The sequence below is a fragment of the Syngnathus floridae genome, chromosome 5 (assembly GCF_059516105.1).
Source record: "Syngnathus floridae isolate MCC-2025c chromosome 5, RoL_Sflo_1.0, whole genome shotgun sequence".
NCBI lineage: Eukaryota > Metazoa > Chordata > Actinopteri > Syngnathiformes > Syngnathidae > Syngnathus > Syngnathus floridae.
Window position 1 is genome coordinate 20,441,393 of NC_142417.1, and position 14,844 is coordinate 20,456,236.

Sequence of the window (14,844 nt, forward strand, 5' to 3'; positions counted from 1 at the left end):
CAGCGGCTGGTGTTTTGTGTGAACCTTCCGGAAGTCAACAACAATTTTCATGATATTGTCATGATATCGTTAAAGAACAAATCTTCAATTATATATAGGATTGTCTCAGAAAATTAGAATGTTGTGATAAAGTTCTTTATTTTCTGTAATGCAATTAAAAAAACAAAAATGTCATACATTCTGGATTCATTACAAAGCAACTGAAATATTGCAAGCCTCTTATTATTTTAATATTGCTGATTATGGCTTACAGCGTAAGAAAACTCATGTCCTATCTCAAAATATTAGAATATCATGAAAAAGTATATATATATTAGAAAATCTCCTCAGACCAAGTACCAAATAAAAAGATTTACAGTTAAGGACAAAATTATTAGCCCCCCTTTGAAAACGTCATTATTTTTTGAATATTTCCTGACTGCTACTTCCGAGAGCAATGACATTTTTTCACAGCATTTATGAGCATATCAGCTTTATTAGGAAACCTTCATTATACATAATTTTGCTCAGAAGCAGAACATTACATACAAAACCAAAAAATACCATGGTCAAAATTATTAGCCCTTTGGGAGTAATGGTTGACCTGTTGAGTTATATTCCAAAACACTGGTCTAACAAGTTGTTAAAACTTTGCCAAGCTCTCAATGATTGACCTGAAATCAAATCTAGAGGTTGCTTTCAATATTACGCTTGGCTAAAGTTTACCTGTGGTTCACATTAGTCTGCAATCACGGTGAAAGGAAAAGAAATTAGTCTTGACTTAAGAAAAATAATTATTGATGCTCACAAGGAAGGAGAAGGTTATACAAGTCTATCAAAGCAATTCAAAGTCTCAAGAACTGCAGTCAGAAGCAATATAAAAAAGTTCAAGGAAATTCACACAGTACAGAACAACAAAGGCAGAGGCAGGAAGCGAAAGATTTCAAAATCTTTGGAAAGAAAGGTAGTCAGAGATGTATCGAAAGATCCACGAACAACTGCCAAGACACTAGTTAATGAATTGGGGAAGTCCAGAATAGATGTCTCAAGGAAGACAGTCACAAGAACCCTGCACAGAAATGGTCTGCGAGGGTGCAGACCAAGAAGAACTCCACTCCTTCAAAAGAGACACCTTTAAGCGAGATTGCAGTATGCTCGGGACAACATGGAGAAAGGCGATCAATATTGGAAGCGTGTTCTGTGGTCAGATGAGACTAAACTGGAGCTGTTTGGTCACCGAGATGTAGCCTTTGTTTGGAGGAAGAAGGGAGAAGCATACAACCCTAAGAACACTGTCCTGACTGAAACACGGAGGTGGGAGCATTATGCTTTGGGGGTGCTTCAGTGCAGCTGGCACTGGGAATCTTGTCAGGATAGAAGGAATCATGAGGAAAGAAGATTATGAGAAGATTTTGAAGGAAAACCTGAAACAGTCTGCTTCGAAGCTGGGTTTTTTTCATCGTTTTGTGTTTCAGCATGACAATGACCCGAAACATACATCGTTAATGGTGAAGGAATACCTTCAGAGGAGCAAAGTCAATTTTTCTGAAGTGGCCTACACAAAGCCCAGATTTAAACCCCATCGAAAACTTATGGAAACAACTGAAGACCAGAGTTCACGCCAGACGACCATCAAACCTGGAGGAACTTGAGAGAGTTGACAAGGAAGAATGGGCTGCAATTCCTCAGGAGACCTGTCTTAAGCTTGTTGAGAACTATACAAAACGACTGCAAGCTGTTTTCCAGCGAAAAGGATACACAATTGACTATTGATGTTAGGAGGGCTAATAATTTTGACCATGGTATTTTTTGGTTTTGTATGTAATGCACTGCTTCTGAGCAAAATTATGTGTAATAAAGGTTTCCTAATAAATCTGATATGCTCATAAATGATGTGCTAAAATGTCATTGCTCTAGTAATTAGCAGTCAGGAAATATTCAAAAAATAATGAAATTTTCAAAGGGGGGCTAATAATTTCGTCCTTAACTCTATAACAGCAAAACAAAATCAAACATTTGAATATGTCCATTAATGCACTCAGTACTTGGTTGGGAATCCTTTTGCACGGATTGCTGCATCAATGCGGCGTGGCATGGAGGCAATCAGCCTGTGGCATTGCTGAGGTGTTATGGATGTCCAGGATGCTTCAAGAGTGGCCTTTAGCTCATTTGCATTGTTGGGTCTGGTGTCTTTCAGCTTCTTCTTCACAATACCCCACACACTCTCTATGGGGTTCATGTCAGGGGAATATATATATATATATATAAATGAATGTAAATCCCTTAAATGTTAATATTTACAAGTCCCACTAACAAAGCCTTTTTAATCCATGTTGCTTGTTGAATTACACTTTGCTGTAATTGCCCATAGTACTAAGTAAACTAATGTTTTTTTTTTTAGCATCGGGAAAAATGCCTGGCTGCTCAGTGCCTATTTCGCCACTTGTGTATGACACCTGTCAGCCTTCAGACTGAGTTGCTACCATTTCTGACAAAATTCACCAATCGCTTGAGCAACCAAGGTAACACGCATGCACGCACCCGCACGCACGCACACACACACACACACACACACACACACACACACACACACACGCACACACACACACACACACACACACATACACACACTTTACAATCAAATATAATGTCACAAATCAGTGCTCACTTCAGTCAAATGCAGAGGAAATATCACACATTTACACACACTTACACATGGACAAACTTATCACCAACAAAGGTGGGCATTTTACTAAAGTTTGCAAAGTTCAACATTTTTGGGCATGACAGGATTAGGAATGAACATATCAGTTGAGCAGCTGAGAGACATAGTCTCTCTAGCGCGCCTGGGTCTCCTACCGGTGGGACATGCCCGGAACACCTCCCCAGGGAGGCGTCCAGGAGGCATCCTGATGAGATGCCCGAGCCACCTCAACTGGCTCCTCTTAACGTGGAGGAGTAGTGACTCTACTCCGAGTCTCTCCCGTATGACCGAGCTTCTCACCCTATCTCTAAGGGAGAGCCCAGACACCCTGCGGAGGAATCTCATTTCGGCCGCTTGTATCCGGGATCTCGTTCTTTCGGTCACGACCCATAGCTCATGACCATAGGTGAGGGTAGGAGCGTAAATCGACCGGTAAATTGAGAGCTTTGCCTTTTGGCTCAGCTCTCTCTTCACCACGATGGACCGGTACAGAGTCCGCATAACTGCCGACGCTGCACCGATCCGCCTGTCAATCTCGCGCTCCATCCTCCCCTCACTCGTGAACAAGACCCCAAGATGCTTGAACTACTCCACTTGGGGCAGGACCTCATCCCCGAGATTCCACCCTTTTCCGACCGAGGACCATGGACTCCGATTTGGAGGTGCTAACCCTCATCCCGACCGTTTAACACTCAGCTGCGATCCGCTCTAGTGAGAGCTGGTGATCACGGCCTGAAGAAGCCAACAGCACCACGTCGTCTGTAAAAAGCAGAGTCCCCAAACCGGACCGCTTCAACGCCTCGGCTGCGCCTAGAAATTCTGTCCTTAAGAATTATGAACAGAATCGGTGACAAAGGGCAGCCTTGGCGGAGTCCAACCCTCACTGGGAACAAATCCGATTTACTGCCGGAAATACGGACCAAACTCTAGCATCGGTGATACAGGGACTGAACCACCCTTATCAGTTGGCCCGGTACCCCGTACTCCCGAAGCACCCTCCACAGAACCTCCCGAGGGACACGGTCGAACGCCTTCTCCAAGTCCACAAAACACATGTGGACTGGTTGGGCGAACTCCCATGCATCCTCGAGGGTTCTGCCAAGGGTGTAGAGCTGGTCCACTGTTCCACGGCCTGGACGAAACACTGTTCCTCCTGAATCCGTGGTTCAACCTCCCGACGGACCCTCCTCTCCAGCACACCTGAATAGACCTTACCAGGGAGGCTGAGGAGTGTGATTCCCCTGTAATTGGAACACACCCTCCCCTCCGGTCCCCCTTCTTAAAGACGGGAACCACCACCCTAGTCTGCCAATCCAGAGGCACTGTCCCCGTTGTCCACGCAATGTTGTAGAGGCGTGTCAGCCATGACAGCCCCACAACATCCAGAGCCTTTAAGAACTCCGGGCGAATCTCATCCACCCCCGGGGCCCTGCCACCGAGGAGTTTTTTAACAACCTCAGTGACTTCGACCCCAGAGATTAGAGAGTCCGCCTCAGAGTCTCCAGGCCCTGCTTCCACAATGGAAGGCGTGTAGGTGGAATTGAGGAGGTCTTTAAAGTATTCTCCCCACCGACTCACAACGTCTCAAGTCGAGGTCAGCAGCACACCATCCCCACTGTAAACAGTGTTGATGTTGCACTGCTTTCCCCTCCTGAGACGCCGGATGGTCGACCAGAATTTCCTCAAAGCCGTCCGGAAGTCATTCTCCATGGCCTCGCCAAACTCCTCCCACGCCTGGGTTTTTGCCTCAGCAACTGCCGACACCGCGTTCCACTTCGCCATCCGGTACCTGTCAGCTGCCCCGGAGGCAGCCAAAATGGCCCGATAGGACTCCTTCTTCAGCTTGAGGTCATCCCTTACCGCTGGTGTCCACCAGAGGGTTCGGGATTGCCGCCACGACGGGCACCAACGACCTTACGGCCACAGCTCCTGTTCGCCGCCTCAACAATGGAGGCACGGAACATGGTCCACTCGGACTCAATGTCCCCTGCCTCCCCCGGGACATGGGAAAAACTCTGCGGAAGGTGGGAGTTGAAGCTCTTCCTGACAGGGGATTCTGCCAGATGTTCCCAGCAGAACCTCACAGAGCGTTTGGGTCTGCCAGATCGGACCGGCATCTTCCCCCACCATCTGAGCCAACCCACCACCAGGTGGTGATCAGTTGATAGCTCCGCCCCTCTCTTCGCCCGAGTGTCCAAAACATGCGGCCGCAAATCCGATGACACGACTACAAAGTCGATCATCGAACTGCGGCCTAGGGCGTCCTGGTGCCAAGTGCACACATGGACACCCTTATGCTTGAACATGGTGTTCATTATAGAAAATCCCACGTGAGCATTGAAGTCACCCAGTAGAACGATGGAGTCCCCAGAAGGAGCGCTCTCCAGCACTTCTTCCAGGGACCCCAAGAAGGATGGGTACTCTGAGCTGCCGTTTGGTGCATAGACACAAACAACAGTCAGGACCCGTTCCATCACCCGAAGGCGGAGGGAGGCTACCCTCTCGTTCACCGGGGTGAACCCCAGTGTGCAGGCGCACACATATACCCACACCTGCTCGACGCCTCTCACCGTGGGCAACTTCAGAGTGGAAGAGAGTTCAGCCCCTCTCAAGAGGGCTTGTACCGGAACCCAAACTGTGTGTGGAAGCAAGTCCGACTATGTCTAGTCGGAACTTTTCTGCCTCGCACATCAGCTCGGGCTCCTTTCCAGCCAGAGAGGTGACATTCCATGTTCCAAGAGCCAGCTTCTGCAACCGGGGATCGGACTGCCAAGGTCCCTGGCTTTGCCCGCCGCCCAGCTTACACAATGCACCCGACCCCTTTGGCCCCTTCCACAGGTTGTGAGCCCATGGGAAGGGGGACCCACGTTTCCTTTTCGGGCTGTGCCCGGCCGGGTCCCATGGGCGAAGGCCCGGCCACCAGACGCTCGCCTTCGAGCCCTGCCTCCAGGCCTGGCTCCTGAGGGGGGCCCCGGTGACCCACGTCCAGGCGAGGGAAAACGAAATCCATTTATCTTTTTCTTCATAAGGGGCTTGTGTGAGCCATGCTTTGTCTGGCCCCTCACCTAGGACCCGTTTGCCATGGGTGACCCTACCAGGGGCATGAAGCCCCAGACAACATGGCTCCTAGGATCATAGAGGCACGCAAACCCCTCCACCACAATAAGGTGACGACTCACGGAGGGGTCACTTGCCAAAAACAGAAACTGAAAGCTAGAATTCCTGTGGTCTTTTGTTGGGCCGCTGGCTTCCTCCTTCGACACAATCCCGTAGACTACGCCGTACTTGGAGAAATGTCTCCTCTGCATCTCCCAATTACAATTAAGCGGCAAGCAGGATCGGATGACAACTTTCTCCCACCTTCTTCAGCAAAATGGGATGCCCAGGAAAACTAAATCCACACCTCTGTTTGTGTCAAGGAACTCTAAACTCATCAGCCCGTCAGTCGCTGATGAGTAGTGGTCGAGGGGGGTTGTACAATGGAATATGAAACAAAACCAAAAATAAACTTTTATTTTAACATCATTATACAGTATTGTTGAAACACAATAATTGTCAACATATCAGTACTATTCATCCATGACACAACCACTCATGGAAACAGAAAAGTAATTCAGTCCAACTGCAGGTGAGCAAGAGCTCAGGATTTCACGCCACTGGGCGCTTGCACTCATAGGAAATGTGGTCGACTTCAGGCAAAACACAACCGCTTTTTTTCCATATGGTGCCACCATAATTCACGAAAACTTATTCTTATCTAAAATGCCTATAAAAACAATCTGATGCAGACCACATATAGGCAAAACAAATTGTGTGTGAACGTCTCTAGCGTGTCCTCGTTTGTCCCCGGGGCCTGCTGGTGGTGGGACATGGAAGAAACACCACAACAGGACATTCAGGATGCATCATAACTACAGTCGTATGCAAAACTTTGGGCACCCCTGATCATTTTCAAGATTTTCCTTTATAAATCATTGGTTGTTCGGATCAGCAATTTCAGTTAAATATATTGATTGATTGAAATTTTATTGATCCCGGGGGTGGGGAAATTCAGGCCCCAGGAGTATTTATACCACAGAGCGGGTATATATAAAACACACAGATGACATGAGTGCAACTCAATAGGCTCCTTAATGGCCACAAAAAAAGCCAGTAAGTGCGAAAGTTAAAAGCCACCAAAGCAAAGCAACAAGACAAAGGAAAAAAGTAACAGCGGCCAACCAGCCCTTCTCAATACCAAAGAACACCCCAAAACACACAAAATAGCCTCCACGGGCTCCATAAACAGGTGTAAGGGCAGTCAAGTTCAACGGCGCCCAATGGACCGTGGTCGAGAATCGGTAAAACATAACAAAACAGGCAAGCGTGTGAGCAGTGTCCTGGGCACCCAGTCGGGGCACGTGCAGATGGTCACCATGAGGCTGGCACGGTGACGGTCATTGGTTCCGAAGAGCACTAAGGAGCGGACCTTCCATAGGGGTCGCGGCTGTAAGGCCAAGGCGAGGGACCTGGTCATCATCGGCCAGATGAGAAGGATGACCGTCGTCGAGTCACGCCGGTCCCGACCAATGTGCGCAGCCCGGCTCCCAGGGAAAAAAAAAAATCCGATCTGAAGCGATCTGCACATGCTGAGGTGCGGTAGAAGGCACCAGCATCACCGAATGGATAAATAGAAAGAAAGAAAAAGGAGAAAAGAAGGAAATGAAGTGGAAAAGATCATATAGCAGACAAACACAGTAATATTTGAGAAGTGAAATGAAGTTTATAGGATTTACAGAAAGTGTGCAAACATCACTTGAACAAAAGTAGGCAGGTGCATAAATTTGGGCACCCCAACAGAAAAATCCTCCTTTTGCAGAAATAACAGCCTCTAAACGCTTCCTTTAGCTTCCAATTAGGTATTTTGACCATTCTTCTATATAAAACATCTCCAGTTACAGGTATTTAAGGTGGCAAGTTGCAAGTTGTTCTCCTTTTTGTATCTTCTCTGAAGAGTGGCACCATGGGAGCCTCAAAACAACTGACGAATGACCTGAAAACAAAGATTGTTCAATGTCATAGTTTAGGGGAAGGATACAAAAAGCTAGCTCACAGATTTTAGCTGTCAGTTTGCACTGTGAGGAAATGGAAGACCACAGGCACAGTTCTAGTTAAGGCCCAGAGTGGCAGGCCAAGAAAAATCAGATAAGCAGAGGCGAAGGTTGGCGAGAACAGTCAAAGTCAACCCACAGAGCAGCTCCAAAGCCCAACAACATGATCTTAGTGCAGATGGTGACACTGTGCATCGTTCAACTATTCAGCGGACTATGTACAAGGAGATGCTGTATGGGAGAATAATGCCACAGAGTTGCTTGAGGTATGCTAAAGCACATTTGGACAAGCCAGCTTCATTTTGGAATAAGCTGCTGTGGACTGATGAAACTAAAATTGAGTTATTTGGACAACAAGGGGCGGTATGCATGGACGAAGAAGAACACAGCATTCCTTGCAACCCACAGTCAAATTTGGTGGCGGTTCCATCATGTTGTGGGGCTGCGTGGCCAGTACAGGTACTGACAATCTTGTTAAAGTTTAAGGACGCATGAATTCAAGTCAGTATCAGCAGATCCTTGCAAACAATCAGAATCAGTGACAAAGTTCAAGGGACTGGATACCTCAAAAAGACAACAACCCCAAACACTGCTCGAATTCTACTAAGGCCTTCATCCAGAGGAACAAGTACAATGTTCTGGCTGTTATTTCTACAAAAAGAGGATTTTTCTGTTGGTGTGCCCAAATTTATGCACCTGCCTACTTTTGTTCAAGTAATGATTGCACACTTTCTGTAAATCCTATAAAGTTCATTTCAATTCTCAAATATCACTGTGTTTGTCTGCTATATGATATATTTAACTGAAATTGCTGATCTGAACAACCAATGATTTATAAAGGAAAATCTTTAAAATGATCAGGGGTGCCCAAACTTTTGCTTATGACTGTACATGTCCAAGCCATCATTTGTCTCCTCGTCCGACTTGACTCTGAGTTACTGCCAGATGACCGAGTTTCTCACTCTATTGCTAAAGTGTGGCTGATAAAAGAAAACGGATAAAAGATGATTGACATACAACATATATCTAACTTAATTTTCCCCAGAAACAAACAACTTTTTTCATTGTTGTTATATTGCAAAAAACATATTTGTTGATGGATAATGTTTTATTTTTTTCAGATGAGATAACATTTATCCAAGATGTGGGGCACATGCCAATGAAGAGGTTCCCTGTAAGGTACAGTTCCCATTCTATCTATTTTTAGCCTGGTGTATGTGTACCCTTTGAATCACCATGATTTAATAAGTAAGCCCTTGCAAAAGCAGTCTGGTTAGAGCTAGAAATTCTGCAGAAAAACGCCTCCTGTATTTGTCCACATCTACAAGATGTATGGTCTGTGTGTATATTATTGAGTATTACTGGAAACTTTATAGTGTACAAGGACATATTCATGTACAAATAAATGACTGATCATGGCATATGGGATCCGCTACTAAGGGGAACTTGTTATTTACTGTTAGTGTTTACCTGGTAGTTTCCTGCTGGTCCCACTCCATGACTGAAGGCATGCTGTTTTTAGAAGCTTTTTCATGACAATTCCTGTTTGCATCTGATAAGTTTGCCTAACATGGAGCACCATTTACAATGATTAATTATCCATCCATCCATCCATCCATCCATCCATCCATCCATCCATCCATCCATCCATCCATCCATCTTCTTCCGCTTATCCGGGGTCGGGTCACGAGGGCAGCAGCTTCAGGAGGGACTCCCAGACTTCCCTCTCCCCAGCCACTTCATCCACCTCATCCCCAAGGCGTTCCCAGGCCAGCTGAGAGACATAGTCTCTCCAGCGCGTCTTGGGTCGTCCCCGGGGTCTCCTACCGGTGGGACATGCCCTGAACACCTCCCCAGGGAGGCGTCCAGGAGGCATCCGAATGAGATGCCCGAGCCACCTCATCTGGCGCCTCTCAACGTGGAGGAGTAATGACTCTACGCCGAGTCTCTCCCGGATGACCGAGCTTCTCACCCTATCTCTAAGGGAGAGCCCAGACATCCTGCGGAGAAAACTCATTTCGGCCGCTTGTATCCGGGATCTCGTTCTTTCGGTCACGACCCATAGCTCGTGACCATAGGTGAGGGTAGGAGCGTAAATCAACCGGAAAAATTGAGAGCTTTGCCTTTTGGCTCAACTCTCTCTTTACCACAACAGACCGGTACAGAGTCCGCATTACTGCCGACGCTGCACCGATCTGCCTGTCGATCTCACGCTCCATCCTCACTCGTGAACAAGACCTCAAGATACTTAAACTCCTCCACTTGGGGCAGGATCTCATCCCCGATCCGGAGAGGGCATTCCACCCTTTTCCGATCGAGGACCATGGACTCGGAGTTGGAGGTGCTGACCCTCATCCCGACCGCTTCACACTCGGCTGCGAACCGCTCCAGTGAGAGCTGGAGATCACGGCCTGAAGAAGCCAACAGCACCACATCGTCTGCAAAAAGCAGAGACGCGATGCTGAGGTCCCCAAACCGGACCCCCTCAACGACTCGGCTGCGCCTAGAAATTCTGTCCATAAAAGTTATGAACAGAATCGGTGACAAAGGGCAGCCTTGGCGGAGTCCAACCCTCACTGGGAACGAATCCGACTTACTGCCGGAAATACGGACTAAACTCTAGCATCGGTGATACAGGGACTGAACCGCCCTTATCAGTTGGCCCGGCACCCCTACTCCCGAAGCACCCTCCACAGAACCTCCCGAGGGACACGGTCGAACGCCTTCTCCAAGTCCACAAAACACATGTGGACTGGTTGGGCGAACTCCCATGCATCCTCGAGGGTTCTGTCAAGGGTGTAGAGCTGGTCCACTGTTCCACGGCCTGGACGAAAGCCACACTGCTCCTCCTGAGTCCGTGGTTCAACCTCCCGACGGACCCTCCTCTCCAGCACCCCTGAATAGATCTTACCAGGGAGGCTGAGGAGTGTGATTCCCCTATAATTGGAACACACCCTCCCCTCCGGTCCCCCTTCTTAAAGAGGGGAACCACCACCCCAGTCTGCCAATCCAGAGGTACTGTCCCCGATGTCCATCCAATGTGTAGAGGCGTGTCAGCCATGACAGCCCCACAACATCCAGAGCCCTTAAGAACTCCGGGCGGATCTCATCCACCTCCGGGGCCTTGCCACTGAGGAGTTTTTTAACTACCTCAGTGACTTCAACCCCAGAGATTGGAGAGCCCGCCTCAGAGTCTCCAGGCCCTGCTTCCACAATGGAAGGCGTGTCGGTGGAATTGAGGAGGTTTTCGAAGTATTCTCCCCACCGACTCACGACGTCCCGAGACGAGGTCAGCAGCACACCATCCCCACTGTAAACAGTGTTGTTGCACTGCTTCCCCCTCGTGAGACGCCGGATGATTAATTATTTGTTTATTAATTAACTGTCAACTAATTGTTTCTTTTTTTAATCAGATTACTCTGTTTTACTGCTGACACCTACAATTGCTTTTTGTCATACGCTTTTGTGTTCATTCCCCTTTTTGATTGAAGCACGTTTCGTTTTTTTTTTTTTCCCAATATTGTTCAATACATGTCAAAAGAAACAAAAGAAAAGAGCTACACATTCAAGTTACTCACTCCAATGACCAGTCAACTAACTTCAGTGTGGTTAGCTCCGTCCGTCTTACACAATTATTCGTGCAAATAAACAGTTCCTCCAAAAAGCGTGGTCCTCTCTACAGCAGAGTAAACAAACTTTCCAGACAATTGTTTTAAGAAATATGGCATATCACAAACCATTTGTCTAGTGAGACACGTGGTGTTTGTTTTTTCATCAATTTATTTTGTGTGCTTGTGCAGTTTAAAACTGGAGGCCTTAACAGACCAAGAAGTCCATCTAAAAATTGATAGTCTGGAGGACATTAAGGATGTACAGAAAGGATCGGTGGAGTGTCTATCAGCCAATCACCCGCAGTACCCAACAACCAGTGTCACGGAAAATGAGAAGACTATGATGATTGAAGAATACAACAGTGATTAACGCACATCCACACTGACCATAGTATGCATTTCTGGTATTTGTTTTTGTTATTAAGCTAAGAGTTTAGGCAGCTCAAGGACAGAAATTCATTGTGGTCTTAGCTTAATACGAAATAAACAGTTTACCGGCATTTAAATTAAGGGCTTCAAAGAAATAGCCCTTTATTTTGGAAGAGGACAATATTTACTTTCTATAACATCGATATTGTTATCTTGGAACAGAGCACCTTTAAAGATACGTTTCTTCATATTTCCTGACTTATTGTCCTTCATGTTCCTTCAAGGTTAAAAGTCCTGCAACATTACAAATCCGCACTATCCACTTTGTTAGCAATAAATTCACCTCATCTGTTGCTATTGTTGTGCATGAATCTACCAATTATGCAGTAATTCAAGTGCTGTAGTTTTTGGAGTAGGTTTCACAGCCAACATGCTTTCTGACACTGAAATGACTCGCATTATATTCACCCCATAAATACTAGGATAGCTTAAATTAATTTAATCAGTTTACTGTTAATTTTGCCCCCAACTGAGTTCACGATTCGAAACTGAATCAGTTGTAGGAGTATTGCGTTCATGTATGTGATTATTATTTTAAGTTGGACTGGGTAGGAAATGTTTCACAGGTTTATGTTACATTATCAGATACACTAACCAAGTATAAGCCAACCTTTTGTGTTTCTAGTTGAAACACAGCATTTTCTTTATTTGGTGCCGGTTCTAGAGAATCAACTTTTTTTCATGTTATTTCTTGTTATACCTTTCTAGCAAGAGGTTTTATTTAGCTAGCTTCCCTCAATTGCACTTGAATTAATGATATGAATAAACATTTCAGAAAAAAAAAGAAAATTTGAAACCTTGTTCATTGTTGACATACTGTTCTTTGTTTCGCTCACCATCACACCCACATCCTTTATTTCAATATTTACTCATCAAGGTGAAACTTTTAAACAAATGTTTTGTAGGGAGAGAGGGAGAGAGGAAGAGAGAGATGCAGATATGCAATAGTTATGTAACTTGTAAAACATGCAAAATATTATGAATAAATAATTAAATACACAAACAAATAGGCAGTATAAACATCAGGCATGACAAAAACGCCAAACAAAGAGAGACTAGATCTGCAGTAGATGCAATAGTAGCCCGTGATTAAATGAATACCGTATTTTCCGCACTATTAGGCGCACTTAAAACCTGAAAATTTATTTAAAAAACCACAGTGAGCCTTATAATGCAGAGTGACTTATGGATCAATTGATGAATTTGTTGATCCATACTGGTTGTACACAGCGCTCTGCCAAAATGTTTCAGTACGTTTTAGTATGACTAGTAAATTACAAGGTCGCATCGCTTCCCAGCATTACGGCAACCGTGGTCAGGGGGCGTCACTGAATAGCTGTTGTACCCGCAAGGCTATTTAATTTCAAAACAGGCTATTCCGTTAATGTTTTCGAGTACGTTTATGGATCAATATCCAACAGAATTATAAATAGGCAGCACCAATGTGTTAAATCAGTCTTTAGTCGGTTCCAATCACTTTTATGGGACAGTGTTTGAGAAATGTGATTGTTTACATGGGGCTGCCACGACACTTTGCTGAGGCTCATGGGAGTCTGCGAGCTGAGGCTCATGGGAGTTTGCGGGTGGCTAATGCTATAATGATAACTGCTATACGCACGAGGCTATTTCGTCTCAAAATAGGCTGCTCCGTTAATGTTCCGAGTAAATTTGCGGATCGATATGCAAGTGAAACATAAGTAAGCAGTACCAATGTGTTAGATAAAACTTTATTCTGTTCCAATCATTTTATAGGAGATAGTTTGAGAAACTTGGTTGTTTACAGGGGGCTCATTGGCTAGTGCAGGGGTGGGCAAACTTTTTGACTGGCAGGCCAAATTTGGTTCTAAATTTAGACCGGGGGGCCAAACCAGGAGCAGACGGATGTAGTGTTTGTGTGAAGTACTAGAAATGGCATGTCAAGTCAAAGTCAAAGTCAGCTTTATTGTCAATTTCTTCACATGGCAAAGACACACAAAGAAACCGAAATTTCGTTCCCCGCTATCCCACGGTGACAAGACATGGCACACAATAGACAAGTAAACAACAGCATGCTGAATAAATAATGAATAAATAACACAACAAATAAATAAGAGGAGCAAAAAGGATCAAGTGAGCGTACAGCAGACATTCCAGAAAATAGCGCAAAAGTGCAGCGCGCTACGCAGAAGGGGGTAGCGAATTTAGGGTCCTAACAGCCTGGAGAATGAAGCTGTTGGCGAGTCTGGTGGTGCGGGAGCGCAGGCTCCTGTACCTCTTCCCAGAGGGCAGAAGGTCAAACAAAGAGTGAGCCGGGTGACTCACATCTCTCGCAATCGAGGTTGCCTTGCGGGCGAGATGGGAGGTGTAAATGTCCTTCAGGGAGGGGAGCAAAGCACCAATAATCTTACCAGCCGTATTCCCTATGCGCTGCAGGGCCTTCAAGCTCTGTTCAGTGCAGCTACCACCCCAGACAGCGATGCAACTGGAGAGGACGCTCTCAATAGTGCCACGGTAGAATGTAGACAGGACTGCCTGAGGAGCACATGCACGCCTGAGTTTCCGCAGGAAGTACTGGCGGCGCTGAGCTTTCTTTGCCAGTGACGCGGTGTTTGCCGACCAGGAGAGGTCCTAACTGATGTGCACCCCCAGGAACTTGGTGCTTCTCACCCTCTCCACCACAGCACCGTCGATGATCAGCGGCTGGTGTTTTGCTTGACCCTTCCGGAAGTCAACAATGATTTCCTTGGTCTTGTTGACGTTCAGCAAGAGGTTGTTGTCCCTGCACCACGTGGTCAGAAGGTCAACCTCCGAGTACCGAGTCTCATCGCCCCCTGTGATGAGACCCACCAGAGTCGTGTCGTCAGCAAACTTCACTATGCGGTTGTCGCTGTAGGTCGCAGTGCAGTCATGCGTCAGCAGGGTGAAGAGCAGTGGACTGAGCACGCACCCCTGGGGGGCCCCCGTGCTCAGCGTGATGCTGGCGGAGAATTTGTCGCCAACACGCACCACCTGAGGCCTCTGACAGAGGAAGTCCAGTAGGCAGTTGGAGAGG

The 14,844-nt window shown here is 46.3% G+C and overlaps 1 protein-coding gene across 8 annotated transcripts in view; it reads left to right on the forward strand.

Annotated features, from left to right (window-relative positions):
* Positions 1 to 12,613, forward strand: part of rad17 (RAD17 checkpoint clamp loader component) — a 99,940-nt gene extending 87,327 nt beyond the window's left edge. For all 8 annotated transcript variants that reach the window (XM_088376893.1, XM_088376895.1, XM_088376898.1 and 5 more), the window contains 3 exons: positions 2,381 to 2,501; positions 8,895 to 8,952; positions 11,574 to 12,613. In XM_088376893.1, coding sequence (XP_088233019.1) covers positions 2,381 to 2,501; positions 8,895 to 8,952; positions 11,574 to 11,754 — 360 coding nt within the window. In that variant the 3' untranslated portion in view covers positions 11,755 to 12,613. The remainder of the gene's footprint in view (positions 1 to 2,380; positions 2,502 to 8,894; positions 8,953 to 11,573) is intronic.
* Positions 12,614 to 14,844: the final 2,231 nt, after the last annotated feature.